The sequence below is a fragment of the Tachypleus tridentatus genome, chromosome 2 (genome assembly GCF_004210375.1).
Source record: "Tachypleus tridentatus isolate NWPU-2018 chromosome 2, ASM421037v1, whole genome shotgun sequence".
Taxonomy (NCBI): Eukaryota; Metazoa; Arthropoda; class Merostomata; order Xiphosura; family Limulidae; genus Tachypleus; species Tachypleus tridentatus.
In genome coordinates this window covers 102,790,591-102,815,450 of record NC_134826.1, presented here as the reverse complement: position 1 = coordinate 102,815,450, position 24,860 = coordinate 102,790,591, and the positions used below count along the sequence as shown (strand labels likewise).

General features: G+C 34.2%; 1 protein-coding gene across 3 annotated transcripts in view; it reads left to right on the top strand.

The window, feature by feature from the left end:
• The first annotated feature begins 436 nt into the window (after window positions 1-436).
• Window positions 437-24,860, top strand: part of LOC143244723 (clathrin heavy chain 1-like) — a 114,431-nt gene continuing 90,007 nt past the window's right edge. Inside the window, exons 1-5 of one of the 3 annotated variants that reach the window (XM_076489878.1) lie at window positions 437-772; window positions 7,949-8,156; window positions 8,735-8,884; window positions 9,204-9,322; window positions 14,588-14,749. In XM_076489878.1, the coding sequence (XP_076345993.1) occupies window positions 731-772; window positions 7,949-8,156; window positions 8,735-8,884; window positions 9,204-9,322; window positions 14,588-14,749 (681 nt within the window). In that variant the 5' untranslated portion in view covers window positions 437-730. Of the gene's footprint in view, window positions 773-7,948; window positions 8,157-8,734; window positions 8,885-9,203; window positions 9,323-14,587; window positions 14,750-24,382; window positions 24,517-24,860 lie in introns of those variants that run through there. The other 2 variants (XM_076489879.1, XM_076489880.1) reach the window with 2 other exon arrangements.

Sequence of the window (24,860 nt, the reverse complement as noted above, 5' to 3'; positions counted from 1 at the left end):
GTCATGTTGAACTAATCTTTTACCAACGAATAGTGGAATTGACCATACTTTATAAAAAATCCATGGCTGAAAGGGCGAGCATATTTGGTGTGACGGGGATTTGAACCCGCGACTCTCAGAGTCGAATGCCTTAACCCACCTGGCTATGCCGGGCTATTTGTGAGATATGTTAGGTATCTCTAACTATGTTGTAGTGGTTTTAGTCAAATGATGGAAGGATTGGAGTTTAAAAATCTGATGAAAGATATTGAGAGAACAAGTTGGCTTTATTTGAGTCAGTTGAGGTTATGGAGTCATTGTAGTTTATTTTGGCATTGCTTCCTGAAGAAGGAGTGTTGCAGGTTGATTTAAGATTTTTTTTTTTCTTCCAGAAAGTGACACTCATTTACACGTGTACAAATATTTTTAAATACTAGGTTGTGTGATTAAAGAACTGATGTGTAGTACTATCGATAAAGAGTTTCATCCGCTAGTCACGCGGATGAATGGAAATTTATTGTTATTTAGCAAGTAATGTATCTACATTGATAATTGTTCGGTGTTATTTTTAGCTGTTTAACATTACATTTTAGTTTTTTAAACACATGAGTTTTATTGTATGAAAAAGTTTCATAGAACTACTTTATCTTTTTTCGCCATTTTGGGTGTTACGATCGGTACGCGACTCTGTTGGTGCTCGAGCCGGTCATTGAATTTGTTTTGCGTGAATATTTAAGTGAAGATATTCGGCATGACGCAAATATTGCCAATACGATTTCAAGAGCATTTACAGGTAGTGTTTATAATTGTTGGAAACATTTAAAATAAATAATAAAAACTAACTATGTTAGATCACTTAATCACTAAATAGATCACTTAAAGTAATTTTGTATTAGTTAATAGTTTTAGCGTGTGATCTACCGTACTTGTATGCCGTGGGCTGGAGAGTGTAGTACAGGAATCTCTAGACTCCAGTGACACTTCAAGTGTTCACTGCACTGCAGCGATAAATTATTCACATTTATGATAAAGTATAGTTAATACTGTGGTTATTTAAAGTTAGAATTAACAATAAACCTATGACTCGATAATTTTAAAAGCGCTTAATTTCTTTTGTATACGTAAAAGTAATAACAGTAGTAGTAGTACTGTCAATTCAACAGTTTATAAATTGCTCAACATTTGGGCTGAATAATACACGGAACGAAATATTAAGTTGTATCTTACCTCCACTTCTTTTAAATTTTAAGTAATTGACATTTTTTGTTAATCACTCTGTTTTACTAATTATATACTCTTCTGTTTTGTCAGTGTTTTAAGAGTTCCAATAATTTGAATGTTTGCTTTCAAATACTTATTTTTAACAATATTTTTATGCCATTAAATGGGTGATCTCTGGCACAACAATTTGTCCTTTGAGGTTTTTGTCTGTTGGAATAATATGTGGTAGTAGAATCTAAGAAACATTTAAGAAAAGTATTCTTATATCATAACTATGCCTTTTCCACAAGTACAGAGCAATATATGATTTATATACTTCACACTTCTGTGTTTAGTTAGTAATGTTTTTACATATTGCTAAACCCTTGCATTTCCATTTCCATGACTGTGTGGATAACTGTCGCATATAGGTGTGAATAATTTATTTTCCGTTGATTAGCATTCATATGGCAGTTTAGAGAATTGTCTACACACTTTAGTAAATGGTTTACAGTTAGTTGATTAATATTTATAACACAGTGTGGACACCTGTTAAATTACATTAAATGGCTTACTGTCAGTTTTATTAGCATTTGCATGACAGTATGGAAAACTGTCTACACATTTCAATGAATGGTTTATCATCAGTTGATAACTTTTCATGACTGTGTGAAGAATTGCCCTCAGATATCAATGAATCAATTACTATAAGATGACTAATATTTGCATAACAGTATAGAGAACTGTTTTCAGATATTTATGAATGATTTATTTTCACTTACAGGGACAATAATGTTTGTATAAGAGAATGGAGAACTTTACATATTTTAATGAATAATTTATTGTTAATTGATTAACATATGTATGACAGCATAGAGGATTATCTATACATATAAATGAATACTTTGCTCTCGGTTGATTGTATGTTTCCTTTGGAAGTTTGTAACAAACCTTTGAACAAGCTGAATGCATTATATTTTCAAATAAAAATTCATTCTTTAATAACATCGACTAATATGAGCCATAGGATGTTAAAGTCCACAGAGAAGTCATCTATGGCAATGTTTCTATTTGTTTTAAATACCATATACTGTCTCTCTAAACTGTAATGGACCACTAAAATAAAAGTAGGATGAAAATACACTCAGTCAGTTTTTGTTTATTTTCATGAAATCTCTTAGCCCAGCAAGATAGTCATGGCAAACAAGTTAGTATGTAGGGTGGTTGTTAAGAAATGCTTTATGGTATTTTTATTATTTGCTCAACTGCACAACCAGAAATGAACTAGTGTGTCTATATATATGTTTCTTCAAAGTTGTGACCTTTGACGTATTCCTGGGACTGACCATGAAATGAAATGGTTGTTTTCATTGTCTCATATTTTTAGTCTTCTCTATTATTATGGTGCATAGTCTACCCTTTTTCTGAAAAATGTGTGATTTTCCTGCAAATTAGCATATAACAGTAGTAATTATTATAATGTTATATAATTGGTAGAAGTGCTCAAATTCACAATACAAATATCTTTACCAAAAATAAATGTGAAGCTGAATCTATCATTCAAGTTCCTACTTTCACTGAGCCAATGTGTATTTTCTTGTATTAAGCAGTATTGAACAGCTCAGGGATTTTACAAATTTTGGTTAAAATGTAAACTTTAGTTCCAATAAACTACTTACCCCTCTACTCACAGAATCAGCTATTCTCATCAAGTGCTGCCCTTTTTATGCTAACTATTTTCTTTAACCACAATCCTTCAGCTTCTCCCTGTTGGGGTCATTTGATTCCAGTATATGTCTGATGCAAATCATAATGTGTCACTTCTTCACAAGTAGGAGTGTGATGTATGTGACTCCCTCTACATGTCTCTACCAAACTGTAATTTCTTATTTGGCATTGCTTGGACATGTTTCTTTGTATGTTTCAGTTTTCACATTCAGCTTTAGTGTGCTTCATTTAAATTACTTCTAAGTTTATTTAGACTGTTTCTTCACCCTAATTAATTCCAATTTATTACATTTTTATTATTATTTATAATTTAATTTTTGGTTGACTCTTCTTGCTTATGAATTCTGAAGTTCATGTTACCACTTTTGGGGTCACACTTGTGACTAGTACTATATTAAAGGCCTCAGGTACAGGTGACCCAGAAGGAGATTTATCAGTGTTTATTTACAGGGAGATTGAATGTTACTTGGGTCATCCTCTATCTCCATATCTCACCCCACTTCCTCCCAAGTTTGTTAATCCTGTTCAACCTGATAATGACTTGGTTTGTTTATTTCCACTTTCTGATTTTGCTGTACCTTCCCATGCCCCTCCTGAGGATTCAGTTAGACTCACTATGGGCTATAGGCCTATTTCCTGTGAACTGCATCCTTTCTCGCTACATGAACAAACTTCCCACCCATATCTAGTTTTTTTGTCTTCCCTAGATATTTGGGTACATGCTGACCCATTTGCTTCACAATTAAATGATCGGATTAACATACCTCCCTCCCACTGGCTTCAGGTCAATTTGTTCTTGTATATCATTGTGCAGACTGCCCTTTTACAGGCAAACTGTTATTAGTTCTGTTTTATCTGCTTGGGGGGCAGTCCTCAAATCTCCTGTTAGTCTAATCTATGTCTAATTTTCTCACCTTTATCTTATTCTCTTGACTCTTTTACAGTATCTCTATCATCCATCTCCTTTCTGAGACACTCTGCTGAAATCCTGAGAGGTTTACTGGTGACATCCTTTCCCTTCTTTCCTCCTTGATGGCTTGTTTGTCATCTTTGGCTCTGGCTTTGCTTATGTGCTTTCTCTGTTATTAGGACATTTTTGATTGATCATGATGCAATATCAATTTGCATCTGTTTTCCAGCATCTTTGGGATTTACATTTAGCTCCATTTTTATGATGTTTCATAGTTGACACAATTCCTAAGTTCTAGGAGTTTGGAATTGCATCACTACAACAGTCTGTCTTTTCCAATCTTGTTAGCCATGTGACAGATTTACTATTATATATTTACTTTAATATCAGTGTTTGTTTCAGTTAAATATATGTTTAGAAATGCATGCAACTTGTACTGTTAAATCTGTCGTGCAAAATGTTCACCCATTCATTAAAGTTTTTGAAGATTCTTGAGCATAAGAATCAACAATGTATATGCATATGTAAATGATGCTATTACTGGTGTTTTAGCTGAAATTTCTAGAATCTTGCCTAATGCTTATAAAAGGTAACCAACTCAATGTTCCAAGAGACAGTATATATTTTTGGTTTGCTGCACTTGGTATACTATAAACCTTAAAAGCTACAACTGTGATTAACACTTGTTAATTGGAAGCTTCACATATTTGGCAAGGAACATTTATAGATTTTGAACATCACAAAACATTTAACTTCAAAGGATGTTAGTACTTTTATGAAAACATTACATACCTTCATTTATGAAAAAATTGGCTTGTAATCAGTGAAAAGTGTTCATTTAAGTGAATTGTACCAATATAAACTCCAAATTAATTCCCTCACTGTGAACCCTCAATAAGATGTCAAGGAAGCTCTCGATCAGGTAGAAGACTCAGTATTGTTTGTAAGAGTGTAATACTTTTGTATATGAATTGATATTTGTTGTAACTAAATTTAATAATCATTATTATTAATTGTTTTATTACTTACGCATTGAAATATATTTGCATCAAGAAAGAAAACTGTGTATCAGTCTTGATGACAAATATAAATTTCATGCACATTGACATTTAATCAACTGATCCCATGCAGTAGACATCCTCTTGAGACTGGATGTCAATTCCCAGATTGCTAGATCAGCAATGAACCTTGTAGTATACCCATAAATCGGTGCAGGTCTAAATCCCCAATTTTTGGGTTTGAGATGAAGATGTTATGATTCTTGTTCTACCCTCATGTTGATGTTGGTATCCCACGAGTAGGTTTTGGACATATTTGACTTACCGAAAGTATGTTCTGCTGTACCCTAGTCACTCCACACCTCACAATTTTAGCTTTTGTGTATTACACATTGGAAAAGAGTATATCTCTTCTAATTTTTGGATCTATATATTTTATTGTCAGAGGTATCCTTCAGGTACTTTTGAGGTTACTTTTGTTCCCTTGCACCTGCCCCTGCATCGTGTGTGCACAATGTCACTATTGGTAAGTAGATAATGCATGATGATTTGCATGAGACATACATTGGAATGTACTACTCCACCAAGAGGAGAGTGCAAGACTTGTTACATTAGTAAAGGAAACATTTACATACAGAGCACAGCACTTAATAAGAATAGCTAGTCTTGTGAAAGAGGTATCTATTAGAAATACATTTTCAGTATAGGAAAATTATATCTTTGCTGAAAATAATTTATTTCTTGACAACATTCTATTTATGCCCATGGTATTACCATTCTGACAATTAAATATGAAAAAAAAAGATGCTGAATCAGCACTACAAATTTCCACTAACAATCTAAAACATCTCAACCATATCTCTTTGATTATTTTATTTTAAAAAGAAAATTAATTCAAGACCTTATCATATATCAATATAGGGGCTCTCATTTAAATCCTTTCCAACAATTTGATATCCTTTCTAAAGAAAGGAGCCCAAGACTGAACATAACACTCCAAATAGGACCTAGCTCATGACTTTATAACTTCTTTAGACTTGTATTCAACTTTTCTGAAAATATGACAATAAAATCCTATTAGCAACATTACCTGACTTGGATTGCTTAATACTGATTACAATAACATCAAGATGTTTTTCTTCCATAACACTGTTGTTAAAGTTATTCTCATCACAGTTATACAGATAATTCAAAGGGTGATATTCCATGTGCGTTACCTTTCACTGAATGTAATTAAAAGTAACTTGGCATTTATTCACTTAACTAGCCAAATAAGCCAAAACCTTTTGTAAAGCAGAAGTATTCTTCTCACAGCCAACATAACTTTAATCTTATTAGCAAATTTTAATAATATATTAATCATTCCTTCACCTCTGTCATTAATATAAATTAAAAAGAGCAAAGTCGTAACATTGAATCATGAATTACCTCACTCATGACATTAATACAGTTTAATTGAACTCCATTTATAACAATCCTCTGCTTTCTTCTATCTAGAGAGATTTCTATCAAATGATCCAACCTATCTCCTACACTTATAGGAATAACTTTGTGTAATAACTTTTATTTTATGTGGCACCTTGTCATGGACTTTCCTAAAAAATCTCGATATACCACATCTTTACCCCTATTCTTGTCAACCTAACTAATAACCTCTTCAAAGAATATCTGACTATTCAACAAAATTTTGAATTTTGTTAAATGATTATGTAAAGCATATTTTACCAGATTAAAAAAAACAACAAACTTTCCTACCACTGATGTATGAATAATAAACCCATTAGTACTAGAACAATTTTATTATCTCCCTTGAAAATAGGAGTAACATTAGCCAACTTCCAGTCTTTTAGCACCTGCACTCTATTCAAAGACCAAGAAAAAATAGCATTTCTAATCCTTAACTTTTAATAAATATTGTGTAGTCCAGGTGCTTTACTATTCTTTAAACTTCCCAGTTTTTCTTTTAACAAGCTCAGAATTAATGTGATCACTTTCACATATGGTCCCCAGTTTCCACCTTCTGCTCTTTATAATAAAATATATCACTACTAGCCATATTATTGCTCGAAAGTCATCATTAGTCCATGCATTCGTTGCATGCAAGGTTCAATTTCCTTACTAAATTCTGTTGTCACTTCCTGCAGTTTATTCTTCCTTTTCATCATGCAGTATTTAAAACAGTTGATATAGTGATTTTCAAGTTTTGGAAGTTAACATAGCCCCTTTTCAATTGTAGTATAAATTCACATATTCTTGGGATTTTCGTACTGAAAATAAATACAAAATTATATATCTTCAGTTGTTTTTTTTACCACTGAAGTAGTTACTATTACTGCTATTAGTAACTAATGCATAGTGTTTGGATATGAAAAGAAAATATTTTTCAGACATTTTTTTATTTTTAACTTTTCATTTTATGTACCTCCATAGTGACCACTGCATACCCATTCATGGGGGTTATGTGTACCTTAATTTAAAAAGCACTCTAATAATACATTGTCTTATTGTTGTGGATTATTCAAACAATAGTATTCTAGTGAATAGTTCTATATCCTGTTCTTCAAAGAAACATCTAATCTTACCAAAAAACAACAGTTGCAGTTTTTAAAGAAACATTGTAAGATGCAGGTGATATAATGTGGTATTTGTTACTTTAAGAAAAATTGTGAGAAACTAAATTTGATAATCAAAGGAAGATTTTTTTATCTCACTAACTTCTTAGTTTTTTCATGCTTCTTTTGTTTTGGTATTTAGAACATTTGAAATACTTTGAAGTGTTCAGTATTTGTTTATAATGCTGACTTTAGATATGTCAGGAATGTGAAGAATCAAGTAATTTAAAAAGTATACTAAGAACAAAAAGATTCCCTTTATACTTTCTAATAAAACAATTTTTAAAGTTTGTAAATATTCATGAGAAGAAAATTGTCTTGGAATAATGTACAAGTTTTATAAATGTTTATAATTTTTAAGAATGGTGTTCAGAAAGACTTAACTTTGTTAGTTTGTTATGAAATTTGTAGAAACTAAAGTATTTTTTACTAAATTTCACTCAAATACAGTAAAAAGAAAATGTAGATATGAAGTATTAGAATGTTGTATCTTTTTTTCTAATTAACATTATTTGTACTAGCTTACCAATGTTGGTATTACTGCTGCTAATATTGGGTTCAACACTCTCACCATGGAATCTGACAAGTACATTTGCGTACGTGAGAAGGTTGGAGATTCTGCCCAAGTAGTGATCATTGACATCAACAATCCAACAAACCCCATTCGGAGACCTATATCTGCTGACTCTGCTATTATGAACCCTGCCTCTAAGGTCATTGCTTTAAAAGGTGTGTGTGTATTCCTACTTCTTTTTGTCAGACTGATCAGTATTGTTTTTGTTTTTTATCATTTTATTGTTTTGTTAGTTGTTATTATTATTATTATTATTATTGAATTAGAACTAGGATATTTCTCTACGTTGCAGAGGTCTACAAGAATGTCAGAAAATCATTTCATAGAAAATTCAATGTTTGTTAATGAATCCTCATAGTTGCCCTTTGCATTTGTTTGCACTATATTATAATTACTATTAACCCTAAATTGATATGTTGCAAAATAGGCTAGGAGGATGAGATATATATATATATTGGTGTTAACTTCAACATAATCTAATTCACACCTTTGTTATTGTTCATGAAAATTGATGTGTGTAGCACCTAGCCTCTACTATTTCTGTTATATCCCACCTGGCCTGTTGGGCTCTGATTTGAGTAAAAGGCTTTGTCAACATTGAATATGGCAGATGTAGTGTGGTTAACGTATTCTACTTTTCTCACTCATGACTTATTCCCAGTTCAGGCAAGTGTTTGCAAGAAGTTTAAAAAAAAAATGTGTATTTTTTAATGTTTAACTTTTTTCCCTATAGCCATGAGAACTCTTCAGATTTTTAATATTGAAATGAAAAGTAAAATGAAAGCCCACACCATGAATGATGATGTTGTATTTTGGAAATGGATCAGTTTAAACACTGTAGCCTTGGTAACAGAAACCTCAGTGTTCCATTGGAGTATGGAAGGTGAGTATTAAGAAAAACCAACCTTTCTTGGCAGTAACTAACACATTTGAGAAGCCTTTATATTTGTCTTTTGTATTTGTTTTTATTGTGCTTTTAATATTTTTAGCCATTAATAGGTACACTAAGGTTTTCAGAAACCTTTCATAGTTAATGGTATCTTTCATGTCACACTTGTTTCTCAGATCTGAAAGATGTTTGAAAGAAAATTATTGTATTAAGCATTAGACAAGTATAGTTTAATGAGGGTATTTTACAGAACATATAAGTAATTAAAATTGAATCTTTAAGAAGTAAATAAGTGAGATGATTTTCTATACAGGTGATTCCCAGCCTATAAAGATGTTTGACAGACATTCCAGTTTAAATGGTTGTCAGATAATTAATTACCGAACAGACCACAAGCAGCAGTGGCTTCTACTTGTAGGAATATCAGCTCAGGTGAATGGATAATTATTCTTTATACACACCAAAACACACAAACAAGTTCATGTCTTCACTTCCTCTTGGTACTGAAAAACTGTGATTTGGGTTTTGTAACTTTAGTAATCAGATCATAAAACCTGAAGAATTCTTTGTTTAATAGTACTGTGTGTGGCTTTGCACACATTTCTGATTTCTTAGTAGTTGTAACAGGGATGCTGAAGAGATTGTAGTTTAACCCTGTCCACCTGGATATTTTTTACTGCATATGATACAATATTTTAGTGTCTTGTATGAAAAGCTTTATTAAACTACTTTTAGTTTATATTATTCCAATAAGAATAGCATAAAATCTTAGCTAAAAATCCATATTTTAATAGTATATAAGTTTTAAGTTAATACCTCTACAAGGTAATATTTTATATATTTAAAAATGGCTGGTATGGGTAGAGAAAGGACTAGTAGAGGGGTGAATAACGTTTTGACCTTTGGTCATCGTCAGGTTCACAAAGAAAGAAAGGGTTACTGATTGGTAGCTGAACACATTTGAAGGCGGTTGTGTAATTGAGTGTAGGAATGTAGAGGATGTGCTTAGATGTTGGATTATATTTATTAATATAGGTGTAAAGGTGTTCCTTTTTATCAGTTTATTTTGGGCTTGAGTTGTTGTGTAAGTAAGGCTTTTTTAATTTCACATATGTTTCTTTATTTATTATTTGGGTGTTTTCTATGATTATGTTGTTTATTTGATTTGCAGTGCTTGAAAATGTGTGAAGGTGACTTTTTGCATTCTTGTAATTTTGAGGTTAAGAAATGATATTTGATTGCTTTCTTTCTGTTCACATGTGAAGTTAATGTTGGGATGTATGGAAATAATGTGATTGAAAAAATTAAGTGTGTGTTCTGTAGATGTGAATTCAGCAATCAGGATTCTATATTGGTACATGTAATCCACCACTATATTGGTACATGTAATGCTGTGTTAATTGCGTGTGTTTTAACTTGTGTAATAAAAATATTGGCTAGAACTGATGATACTGGATTGCCCATGCTTCGGCCATTTGTTTGTATATAGTTGTGGGTTGTTGTACATGAAGTTTGTCTTCATCGTGGTGAATTCTATGAGGGTTGCTAATTGGTTGCTGGAAATGTAAGGTTTTTTTAGTTTTTTGTTTTGTGACATTATGTTGATGGTTTTGTGAGAAAATGTTTTGAAAAAATCGTTTAAGATGTTGTTTTTTGGTGTTTCTGGAAAATATAAATTTTTAATAATTCCTGGGAAGTTTGGTTGTTGGATCTCAATAGAATTGTCAAAGTTGTCTTCTTTCTGTTGGTTGTTTTTTTGTTTTCTGTGGAAAGTATTACAAGTCTCCTGGCTAGGTCTTCTAAACATGCTTTAATTTCCAAGGTTGGGATGTACCTAGGTGCTATCGCGAAGTTGAGTCCCTTTGTTAAGTAGATGTATCTTGTCTGTGTTTAATTGTTGATTGGATATGTTAATTGTGAGGTTAGTCAATGGTTTGTTGTGTTGGAGTCTTTTATGTTGTTTGTATCTTAGGTTCTCTTTTTTTTTTGTTTGTGGCAGATCTTTTTGTCCTTGTCGTTCCTGCTGTTGATTTGGTTTATGTTTCATTGTATAAGTCCGTAAATCTCTGGTTTAATGCAGCATGCCAGTTGATAGTCTAGGTTCATTTTTTGTTTCTGTAACTCGTAGTTCTTTTTATTTCGTGTTCAACATGGCTTTAAGTAGTTTTTTTCTCTAAATTTTGGATAATGTTTGCATTGATTAAAATTTTTTGATAGTTTTACCTTTACAAAGTTAGAGGTTAGTTGTTACTTTCTACATTGTTGAATGAAGTAGATGTCATGTCTTCTGTTGGTAATTTTTTGGTTTAAGTTTCTTAGTTTCTTTATGATTGTATGAGCGTGTACTGTTAATAGTGGTGTAATGTGTGTTAGTTCAGACATAATGATTGCATAGATAAGTACAAATACATAAAGAAAACACGAAGACTTACACTTCTCGTATAATTGTCATGATGAAATAATAATCTGTGATGATGAGAAAACCCACTTGTAGAGAAAATTATATATTTAAAAACAGCTGGTATGGGTAGAGAAAGGTAATATTTTAAAAATTCCTGAATTTCCCCTAGTGTATGACACAAGTGATATATTTTCTCTTAACATGTCATCATCCCTATTTTATCCACTACCGTTTGAAAAAGTACGAACTTAAATATGAATTACTTTCTGTAAAATTGTCATATCTCAGATAAACCATATTTATTAGTCTTCAACTTTTTTGGTCACAGAACTATCACATAGGAAATCAGACCCCTCCTGCCACACCAACCTGTTACATTCTTTCTTTCATAATTTTTTAATAGTTCACTCTTATATTTAATTATATATTATATACAACCCATAGAAACTCAAGGTTTTCTTCTGTATAAAGTTATGTTGTGAATGATTAAATGTCAGTTTCACTCAGAATACGAACAGCTTTCCCTTGAGAAAGTTAACAGCTAGCTTGGATGAATTTGTAATAACTGTTGTCACAGTGTTAGAAAGTCAGAAAATTTTAAGGGGTAATGGAATTCTTCTACTTCTGCATATTATTACTTTATATTATTTGGAACATTATGTAATTAAATAAAAATTATTAATTGCAGTATTATGAGTAGTATAAAAAATTGGGGTTAACTCTCTTTGACAACTAAGAGCAAGAAAAAAGATTTCAGTATTTTATTTCTTATTTTTCATGTTTATTTTTTATATGCAATTATAAAAGCAACTAAAATGTAAAAATAAGGATATTTTTAGGTTAGTTAAGATTAGATTAAGTCAAATAAATAATAATAATAAAATAAAGTTTCATGAGTACACATGCAAGTTGCCTGTACTAGTCATAGTAGCTTGTGGGTAATGTAATTTGATAGCATAACATGAGCTACACATTTCCAAAGTTATTTACAACTTATAAGCTTGTGGACAATGGTTAGTCACAGTTCAAAGGTTAATAAAATTTAAGTATAAATAGATGTATACTTAGAACAAATTATTATAAACACATGGTTTTATATCACAATATGCAGTCATTATAGAAAGAAAAAAGGGTAATTTAGATTTATTTTGATTGTTTATTTGGTAGTTGCAACGTTAGTTAGATTTACCATTTCTGTTTTGAGTTAGGTAAGAGAAAATAACATAAACTATCAAGTTCTACTGGGAAAAATGTTTGAAATCTATTAAGGAAGTCTTAGGAATTACACAGAAGAAGTTTAAGAAAAGTATTTTTTTAAATTTTAACGTGAAAATTGCTTTGCACATGAATTTTTCAAAACATATACTCAGTATATATATGGACAAATCTTTATTTTACTCTATTAGAAGTACTTCACTAAAAATACAATTTGTTTGTTTTATAAAGATATACACACTGTATTGAAAGTTAGAAGTATTAAATCTACCATGCTTTAGTACAAAGAAGTCATGTGCATGGTCATACAGACCAATTTCTGTCAAGAGTTAATACCATATGTGAAAATATGCATATGCATTTTTGACTTCTTAGTAATCAGAACAGAGAAGTTTAATTATTTTAGTTTAATATTACTTTGTATGTGTATACAAAAGCATTAAAACTGTTTACATAATTTTTATTTAAGTTTGTATTTGATTTTATGTGTGCACGCATGCATGCATATGCTGATGCATACAACAAGATAATCTGTTGTACTTTTTCTGAAGAAATAAAAGGGGCTTGACATGTTTGAGGTTACTTATTGCTATAATTTAGCTAAAATACAGAAGGTGGGAAAAGTAGATTTATTTGTGTATTGCATAATTGCCAAGAAGCACTGACTGAATCTATAACAATAGCAGACAAAATAGTTTGGTGAATTTGATACTGAAATTAGTTAACAATTGGCATATATTATTTAATGTCTATTTAACATGAAAATCATTTTACACTCAGACTGGTTAGAATAAGACTTAGTATGTTCACGAATAAATTTTTAGTAAACATATTCCATTAAAGAATTGATTTTTCTGTGCAAATGATTTGTAATGTTTACTAAAAATCTGCTAAAAGTTTGTGAAAACACTCATGCTGCATTAAAGGCTATAGTATTAAAACTATATACAAGTAAAAATGGCCACAAGGTCTGTCCTAATGACAAAGCCTGTATGTGAGAGAGTTTATTACTAATTCAGTTGCTTACATGTGTAGTGCATTTACTGTATGTATTTAGTCTAGTCTAGTTGGCTAAGCAGCAAGTGCCAAATGTGTGCATTAGAAACGTCATGAACAGACTACTACAAAGTGCATGTGTTGCAATATATGCATGATAAAGTGTGAAAATACTGTACGTACTGTTTGGAAATTTCCAAGAAATGAACATCAGTTTTGGCATATCAAACTGAAATGTTACGGCACTATCACTGTGTTGTTGGAAGTCTCAAAGACAACATACAAGAGAAGGGATTGATTCACATATTATGCTAAGCATAGAGATGATTTGCAACTGGGATTGTTTTGAATTATAAATCTAGATATTTTGTTCCTTGAATAATGTAGTTCTCCACAGTGGTTGATATTGACACCCCCCTCTCCCTCCAGATAGATGAGACTACAAGAGGGGGGGGGGGTAACAAGGATCTAGGGGTTGAAAATGGACCCTATTCATGTAGTTATTGAGGCCCATCCATTTCATTAGAGAAAATTAAAACCTCTGTTTTTTGTACATTATATATTATATAACAATTGTGGTATAATGAATAGGAGTTGATTATATATTGATGATTCTTGACTATGAAGTTTCATTCGTAGTTTATATTCTAAGAATTTGGTGGTCGGTGACAATTTTACAAGCTCATCATAGGGTTGACAACTCAAGAGGCTTTAGGAAACTCTGGTGTAATGCCATCTTAGATATATTTACAATTGTTATACTTGTGTAGTATATCTGTATATTGTTTGAAGCTTTTTTTTTCCCTCTGGGTTGAATTTCACTTCTATATTGTTTGTGTTGTGACTTGTGTGTAAAGTTAGGTTTTAAAGTTCAGTAGGATACTTAAAATATTCTCTATTTTGTTGCATTATATTTATTTATTTAAACTTGAGCTTTTGTTAAAATGCTTTTATTTAATTTCAGTAACTTTGAACTATAACATAAGTAAGCAAACAAAAATTTACATGGGAAATAATTGAAATAACTATTAAATGTTTCTAAAGTTTTTATATGGTATTTATAATGTCTCTCTATTGACATTTAGCAAAACCGAGTGATAGGAGCAATGCAGCTGTACTCTGTTGAAAGAAAAGTAAGCCAGCCAATTGAAGGCCATGCTGCAGCTTTTTCTCAATTCAAATTGGAGGGAAACCCAGAACAATCAACTCTTTTTTCATTTGCTGTAAGGACTGCTCAGGGTGGAAAGGTACAAGTTATTTTGAAGTGCTTAGAGAAACAGAATTTACAGAGAAAATGATGGTTTGTTAACCTGTATTAGACAAAAATATTTCTGAAGAATTTACAGTTCTGTAGTTTGACAAGGAAGAATAACATTAAAACTGTTACTTAACTTTTTTTTTTTCTTTATCAGTGATTGCTAAACAACTGTTGTAATACATTGTACACGATATGTAAAGATTCACTTTTATTATTTTTACAGTGGTTAACCAAAGCCTACAGAAAGGCTTAGACAAGTTTTAGTATTTAACCACACATAAAGGAATTACTTGTGTGATTTTTTTTGTTGTTGTTCAACCCTTTAAAAGCGTGTTGTTTATTATACGCAAATTTGGAAATCTTCATATTTTATGTTTTAGTACTTTGAATTTATTTGCTCTCAACACAAGTCAGTCAAATTGACCGACCTCACAATTACTTTTTTTATTGTTATGGTTTCCATAGTATAACTTTTAATGCAGTATTTGGAAGATTTTCTTAAACATTCTCATATGTATGAAAAAAAAATTAATAAAGTATTTTTACTAAAGACTTGTTTACAAAGATATAATATTTTTCTTGTTCTTACAAATCTTTAGTTTGTGTAACCACCAAAACATTCTAAATAAATATAAGTTATTTTATTAGTAAAAACTTGTATTCTGAAAAATACTCCCTATTACACTTTAGCTTCTTCTCAAGTAAAGTTTCTTTTCTCTCTCAACGTAGGCATTGGTATGAATTTTATTTTCCTTTGCAATAGCCTATATATGTTGTTATATTTCTCATAACAATTTAAATCTTATGATTATCTCCAGCTACTTTTATGCACTCCCTATACCAGATATAAACTCCCCATTATTACTTCATATTTGCTTTTCTCATTGGCAGAATGTTATTGACAACTTTTTTGTGTGATTGCTGCAGATTTTCCCTTATCATGTGTTGTATACTTTGCTATACATGTGCTTTGGATGATTTTTTTTTTTTTTCAATCCATCTTTTTGGATTTTAACATTATTGTCTGTTTTCTTTAATTTCCAGCAACAGAGATTCTGTGTTTCTGATGTGAATTGTCACAGTCATGTCTCCAACATGGAGGCTCCCTTCCCACAAAGGATGTGCAGAGAGTAGGAGTCTTACATGAAGCCAGATGTTTTTATTTCTATTGGCTTAGAGGTTGGGCTTGCATGGGATCAGTGGTGGACAGTCAAGAATTGTTTTTTGTATTATATTTTTTACTCCTTTCTTTGCTCAAGCAACTTTACCACAAGCCTAGGATGGACATATTACCTCCTCTACTGTTTTTGAAATTAGTATATCATGTCTTGTACATTTCCTCTGTAATCTAGGATTGTTCTTCTTTGTAGAGGGAAAGTCATTCAGCTGATTACTTAGTCTTTCTGCCAACAACAGGCACTACTGTGTATTCTCAGATATGCCAACCATTACAATTTGAGCATAATTATTACGATTTTGGTGTATACATTACGACTATACGCTCATACAGACAAATATTACGACTTGTTGCTATTCCCAAATTATATATTATATAGGCCTATACAATAAAGTGATAAATTGTTCCCCTAGGGCTTGAAAGGGGTGAAAAGAAAATTTCTAGTGAGATACAAATAAATTTTGATAATAAATAAAAGACATAGTCCAAATAGCTACTTGCGATAATCATGTTTGTGCTTGAAATAATAAAAGATATTTAAATCTCCGATGTCGAACAATAGTTTGAGTGCGGTGCTTCTCCATACTGGGTACGTAGGGGAATCCATAGTTACATCATCAGTGCTTGTCAGCCAATCAGCGCTTGCGTAAATGGGTATTTCTCATTTTCTAAGCAGCATGGAAACACCAATGCGATCATTCACAAGATGGAAAAAACGAGGTCTCATTCACCAGATTGTCTTGTTTGTGACAAATCTAAAAGGACTAAAACTGTGAATCAAAAATTTAGGAAAGAGTATGGTGCAAAATATCCGGTCATTGCATGAAAAGTCAGTGACAGTCATGCATTTTGTACAGTTTGTCGCATCGATTTTTCTGTGGTGCATGGCAGGATAAATGATTGTTCCAGACATACAAAATCGGCATCTTGCCAACAAAAGGCTGAGGTGAAGACAAAAACGATGCAGATAATGACATTTATGAGAAAGAATTCAGAATATGAAACCATAAATGCAGAAGTGATGTTCACACATTTCATCATTGGTCATAATTTACCCCTAGCTGTAGCTGATCATGCAGGACTTTTATTCAGAAAAATGTTTCCAGACTCTGATATAGCAAAAAAATATGGCTATGCTAGAACCAAAACTACAGCCATTGTACAAATGTTGGGTTGTGAAGATGACAAAATGATTTCAAGCATACTTACTAACAGTGTTTACAGTTCAGCCACAGATGGATCCACAGACGTGGATGGCTCAAAACTGTATCCAGTGGTTGTATGATATCTGTTTGGGCTCTGTCTACAATCATTACGCTCAGTCATTTGAAATAGTTGGCATCTCCGTATTCTTAGAGATTTGGTGGTCAACTGAAAGAGGGTGCTGCCATGCTTTGTCTCCCCATTTATTGGGTCAGCATTCCTTGATTTTCTATTTCTTGGAGGACCCATATTTAGATTTTCAGAGGTCAGATTGTGTTCTTCCTATTTGAGGTTCTAAGCCTGATGCCACTATATATAGTTATCTTAACCTTACTCAGTTTTCTCAGATTTGAATTCCCTTGCAACAGTTTTGCTTTTTTTTTAATGTCTTTACAACTGTTGTAAAATTCCTATCACAGGGCTTCTATTCAATTTTCAGAGGATCTTAGTCATTCATTGACATTTTCTTGGATAAGATTATCAGGAAGTCTGGTCTTTTGGTTTGTTTACAGCTGGAGTCTTTTGGAGAGGTGTCTTGCTTGAGAGCATTTCACTTCCTTCTTTGGCTCTTAGAGATCTAAGAGAGGCTCCTGTTCTCTGAAATTACGGTTTATGTGGGTAATCCAGATTTCATGGAATCTTGGGTGGATGTGGACTGTCTCCATTTTTCTCTTTCAGCAATGAGCTCTCTCCTTTTAGTCTTCTCTTGGATGGTATACTGCATCTCCAATTCAAGTTTCCAGATCTCTTGTTTTATTGGATCAAAAGAGAGACTCTACCCTTACCAGCAGGTATACTCTACTTCAGTGAAGTGCTGATAACAGCATTGGTGACTATCCTATGGGAGACCTTTGTCATCAATCAGTGGGTTATTTAGGTTCTTATGAAAGAACTGGACTTTCATTTCATGTCTCTACCCCAAGGGTCATCTTACACTCAGTTTTTGGGTGCCAGCCATCAAGGATCTTTTGCTCAAAGAGGCCCTAGAATTTGGTGACAACTTTTTCAAGGAATTGTATTACATATTGTTCGTAGTATTGAAGAAATCGGGCAGTTAGCAGCCTATCATCAACCTTTCTCATTTCGATCATTTCCTCAAGTGTTCTCAGTTTACCATGGAGTCATTTCTTTCCATCTGGTGTCATTTTGCACCCAGTCTGTGGATGACAAAATTTGGTGTTGCCACCTACCTTCGTATTCTGATCGTACTATTCTACGATCAGTAGGATCTTCACTTTGTGTATGAAAGACAAGTTTTCAGTTTACACTCTTCCTTTCAGCTTCACATCTATTTTTCTTGTCTTCTCTCAGTATTAATGGATAACTAGCTTATTCTTGCTCCTTCCCATCAGTTGGAAGAGTTCACATTCAAGCTCTTTCACACGAAAAGCAAGTATTGGGTTTCTCGTCAAAACTGAGAAGTTTTTTCTTACCCTCACACAGTACCTCAACCATTTAAGAGTATCTCTCAGTCAGACTTATCCTTCAAGCCATGAATTGGACCTTTCTTCTAATATTTTTGTCATTTACTTCACTGGCATATGCAGTTTTATCTCTCTTGACTATGTGAGCATCCTTGGAATCACTCCTTCTTATGGGTTGGGTTCACTTGCATTCCTTCCAGAGGTTGTTACAAGACTAATGGAACATTTGCACAGATGCATTGGATTGTCTGGTGACCCTATCAGCTTCCAGCCTGCTGAATCTTGGCTGATGGTTGAACAGAAATAACACAACAATAGGTGACCCTCTTCTCCCCCAATGTCAAGAGATACATCTTTTTACAGATACTTCTCTCCAGGGATGGAGGATATGGAGTTCTAGGGCCTCTGGATAGAAAATGAATATTTTCTCCACATCAGTCTGTTAGAGCTTTAGCCATTCAGTGAGCTGTGTCATGGGCTCTTGAATTATTGCAAAGGAAGGTTGTAATGCTCCACTTGAACAATTCCACTGTGGTCTCCTACATTTCCAAGCTAGGAGGCACTCCATGTTTTTGTGTTTTCAGACATTGCATTTTCTCTTTTGGATTTACAGTCATAAGATTGTTCACCTTGTTTGTCATGTTTCAGGTGTTCTTAATTTAGTAGGCAATTAGTTATTTCACCCCAACAGTAATCTTCCCACAGAATGGGTTTCATCTTGTCAAGTTCTCCATATCTTGATATACGTGGAAGCTCAGTTGTGTCACCTACTGCAGGAAATTGTACAGGCTGGTATATGTTCCATGCCTAATATATTTATATCTCATCATTTACTTTATTTGGTGATTGCCTTCCCAGAAGGTTTTAGGTTACTCTTCATGGTTATTTTCCATGCCCAAACTCATTTGTAAAAGATGTGAGGGGGCTTATTTCTATTGTTTTTCAGGATTTCTCTTGTCATTTTTATTTGGATCTCACTGTATGGTGATGTTGCCTTGCCAAGTATGCTTATTTCCAAATCTACACTAGCTCCCAGTCAAGTGATCTCAAAATGTCCTGGTAGGTTCAAGCTCTGATGAGATGGAGTGTTCTATAACACCATTGTGTGTGCTTTCTATATGGTACACAGTTATAACACAAAGACACGCTACTGAACCACCACCACAAGTAAAGCTTAAGGTAATTTTGCCCATCCCTGCTAACCCATAGATTGAATATTTTCAAAATAAGGAACATAATTCATCTATGGCACTGTCTTTGGAGCATCATTCCTTGGGTTCCTCCCCTTCCATGTGAATTCCTGTATGTTGTTAGTGGACCTCCCAGGATAGGTTCTGTTCTTTCAGGTTACATCCTCTGGGATTTAAACATTCACCCACGTGTTTGCTGTGCATAGCAACTCATGAAGGGAAGGAGAGAGTCCTGGTGGTTGAGGAGCCCAACCCTAACACACCACTTTGGCCTTGAATTCCTGTAAATGGGCAGCCTTGGGGTGGTCCCCCTTGGGTCAGTTGGCTGATCCACTCGGGCTAGGGTCAATCAAGTACCAGTGTTGAGTGTTCTCAGTAGGTGTTGTGGACATTATATCTTATGCTGGTGTTTGGGTTTCGTGCTCACGAAACCCTGGCGTTGCTGCAGTGCCCTTGTTTGACATTGTAGTACGTCCCCTCATAGGGCTCCAGGGTGGGTGGGGTCAGTGGGCACCAAAATTTCCCTTTCTTTATTATGGATACTCCAATTACAAATCTTAATAAAATAGTGAAAAAACAGTCTATAGGTAAACGACCACATCTTGAAGATTCTGAGCAGTAATTCTCAATGTCCGTACCACCTGTTGTACCTCACTTTCTTATATTGCACTCACTTTCAGACTAACCTTTAGGGCAAATGTCTCCCTTTTTCATTCAGAAAGGACTAGAGGTGGAACCTGGATTAGGCAAACAGGCCCTCTTTCACTGCTCTCGCAGAACATGATCCTGCCATTGTCTGTAAGTCATCAATAGAAGACTGTGTGGCAGCAGTAACTGACTGTATTATACAAGCAGCTGCTCAATGTATTCCTAAAACCTTGACATGTTTTCCACTATGTCCTCATTCATGGAGAAATCCTGCCTGCCACATGGCACGGAAGGCTCAAAAACAAGCCTGGGATACTTTCCGTAGATATCCCACACTCTCAAACAGCATCACTTTCCATTGGGCCCATGCACATACTAGGTGGGTCAAGCCAGAATCTTAGATTAAGTTTACAACTAGTATATCTTCTACCACCAGTTCCAAGGTCATATGGTACATGATTCAAAAGGTCAGTGGGCAATATAATTCTGTCCCCCCTCTCAATCTTGCTCTCTGATGGCCAAGAGGTAACTGATGTCTGGAGCATCGCTGATACTCTAGGTGAAAGCTTTTTCCGGGTATCTAGCACTTCTGCTTGTTCATCCACCTTCTTGGCCATCATGACTCGGGCAGAGCGTTCACCTCTTTTCTTTTGAACTGGCAGTCTCTTTGACTATAATTGTCCCTTTACACTGGCAGAACTCAAACTGGCCCTTCATTGGTCTGGCAGTACATCAGTTGGACTATGAGATGCTGCACCATCTATCTCCTGCTTCCCTTGCTATCCTTCTGGTTGTTTTTAACCAGATCTGGCAGGACAATGTTTTTTCTGATGCCTCGCATCAGGCTATTGTCCTGGGAATCCCAAGATTTCTTCAGACTACTGTCCAATTGCTTTGACAAGCTGTCTCTGTAAGATCTTAGAGAGGATGGTTAATGCTAGTCTTGTTTGGTTTCTCGAATCAAACAACCTGATCTCTCCCACTGTGTGATTCCGACGTCAGTGCTCCATCATGGACCACCTGATTCGACTTGAAACGTTAATCAGAGAATACTTTCTCAAACGACAATATCTTGTATCAATATTCTTTGACATTGAGAAGGCTTATGATACAACATGGAGGTATGGCATTTTGTGAGACCTCCATATATATGGGTCACGTGGCCATTTGCCCATTTTTATTAAAAATTTTTTAATGGACAAGAGATTCCGAGTTCATGTGGATTTGACACTTTTCCGTTCTTTTATGCAGGAACTTGGGGTCCTTCAGGGCTGTGTTCTGAGTGTCACACTTTTCAGTATAAAAATTATTGCCATCACTGAACAACGCCCTCTCACTGTGGCAAATGGGCCCTGCGTCGACGACTTTCACATCTCATGTCAATCGTTAAACATGAGGTATATTCAGTGGCAACTATAGAATGCCCTCAATTGTTTACTGAAATGGACCACAGCAAACGGCTTTACCTTTTATCTCTCTAATAAAACCATTTGCATGCATTTTTGCCGCCAATGGGGTATTCACCCTGATCCTGAACTCTGTATCAGCAAAGTTATGCTGCCTGTGGTCTCTGAGACTTTGGGGCTTCTCTTTGAGCGTAAGCTAACCTTTGTACCACACATCAAGCAGGTACGGGTCAAATGTACAAGAGCACTGAACGTCCTCCATGTCTTCTCTACCACCTCTTGGGGAGTGGATCGATGTTCTATCTTAAAGATGTATATCTTGCTCTTATTCAATCAAAACTCGACTATGGATCACTGGTTTATGGCTGTGCCAGACCATCGGCCTTAAAGATGCTAGACCCTATACATCATCAAAGATTTTAGCTCTGCACTGGGGCTTTCCATACTTCCCCAGTTCAGAGCTTATACATAGAGTCTCATGAACCTTCTTTGCACCTTTGCCATTTGCAACTGTCTTTACTATATGGTTCGAAACTTCATTTCTTGCCAAAACATCCCACCTGGGGTTGTGTTTTCTTTCCTCGATGGGCCATGCTTTTTCAGATCAGATAGTCTGCCATTGCTCCTTTTGGCCTTCGCATCCAGGTGAAATTGGATGAATTGGGTCTGTCCTTGGATAACATTGCAGAATCCACTGGTCAGCCCATCCCTCCATGGCTTATTACAGCCCCCAATTGCAACCCATCTTTAAGTCATCTGAGAATAGTGGACACTTCTGATTGGAAATACTGTTTGCTATTTGCTGAACATCTTTCGAACCATCTTTCTATTCCTATTTATACAGATGGTTCAAAATCAGGTGACTCTTTGGGCTCTGCCATGGTTAGTTGTGGTTCGGTGGTTGCGCGCAGAATCCCCTCTACAGCTTCTGTGTTCACTGCTGAACTGTATGCCATTTCTCTTGCCCTGGTTCACATAGAAGTAAAGCAGAACTCAGACTTCACCATTTATACTGACTTGCTTAGTTCTCTACTAGTCCTGCAATTGCTTCACATTAATTCACACCAGGTTCTCGCTGATATTCAAAACTGACTGGCCCATTTCTCTTTAACATCTACTTCTATCCAGTTTTTCTGGATACTGGGCCACATTGGTATTCACAGGAACAAGCTCGCCGACACCACAGCTAAGTCTATCTGCACTGGCAATATCACTGCTGTGCCTGTCCCATACATGGACTATGGTCTTGTATTCAATGCTCTTCTCTGTGCCAGCTGGCAGTCAACTTGGAGTGAGCAATGCAAAAAACAAGCTTTTCCAAATAAAACTCTGTATTGGGCTTTGGCTGTCTTGTTCCTGTATCGATTGGGAAAAAGGAAGTTGTTCTAACTAGACTACGCATTGGTTACAGTTTTTTAACTCATTGTTTTCTTTTATCTGGAACTGATGCACCAGTGTGTAGTTTGTGTAACACTCGGGTCACAATAAACCACCTTTTACTTTCTTGCTGTTGTTATGACTCTCAATGACGGCACCATTTTAAACATGTTCTGTCCCAAGATTTGTCCATAATGTTAGACAGTGTTATTGGTGATGGTGACACTGTCCACCTTGGTAATGTTTTTAGTTTTTTAAAGGCCATTAATCTTTTTAATGCCATTTAAGTTTTTTAGTATATACATTACACCTCTTTTAATGTTGCTACATTTTAAAAATCACAGTTCATCTAGTTTGATTTGAAATTAGAAACTGGTTGTAACATTAAATAACTCGCAACTAGGACTGGAAAGGCCAACTCATGCTACTGTTGGAACTAACCGTTTGAACTACCTGTTAGTCATTCTGGCGAGTTATTATTATAATTTTGCTACACATTGTTTAAAACCTTTTTATTGCTTTTCATTTTGAAAATGACCACAACGTCAAATAACTCTGAAGCAGGACTGGTGGTTTTTGTACTTACCTGTTAGTCTTCCTCGTGAGTTATGATAGTTACAGTTATACTACAGAAAGTCCTTTACAACTTGAATTACTGTAGTTTTTTCTCTTGACGTTAGAGACTAGATGTAAACATTGGTTTTATGCTATTTATTTATTTTTTAACTTTATTTTGTTTTACCTTAATTTCCTATTATGAATTTTACTGAATTTACTTTTACCTTTTTAACGGACATTTGGCACAGATAGCCTAGCTACTTTGTGCCATAAAACACTAAATCAACCAACCAACCAATCCTTGGGTCCCTAAAGTGAATATTCTTCCCCGTTTCTTCTGGTGTAGCAGAAGAGCCGTTATCACTCCTGGCCTCCAGTTGTTGAAGTAGTGTACTTTCTGTGTGGACTTTGCTCTCCTTCTTTTCAGTGTAGGATTCTAGCTGAAGTGTATGTATCGATAAGTGTTTTGGAAGTTAACATTTTCCTCTAATGAAAATGTATTTCTTATAATACTTATCTTGCACTCTCCCATCCAGTTTTGAGTCTATTAATTGAAACCAATTCAAAAGTGAATAAGAGTAATAATGGGAAGCTTATGTACAGATCTGGTATAGTGGGCACATTGACATTGGGTGAAGAGAATCGCAAAATTTGAATTACCATGACTTGATGGGGTATAAAGGCTGGAGCAAATGAAGTATGATTCATACCAATGCTTAAATAGATAGAGAAGAAAATCTTTCAGCTCAAAAACAACTAATGTGTGAAAGGTGGTAAGTATTATTGAAAATCCATTTTTGGTGTAGGAAAATATAAACTTTTTATCTGTTATTACCTCTACCCTAACAATATATTTGATTCTTCAACCAGTAAACAAATAATCAAACTGTAATAAAAAAAATGTTGTAAAACCAGAAGTGAAATGAGCAACTGTGTTTTTGTTATTAGTCATAAACTCTCAAATACTTCTCTTGAGAGTTTGAACTGATAAATACTTTGTTTTGTTTATTTTACTGTCAATGACAGAAATAGAAATCTGTTGAGAATAAAACAACAAATTATCACTTGTACCTTTAGATTATTTATGTAACACCATAATACAATACTCTCAAGAGCA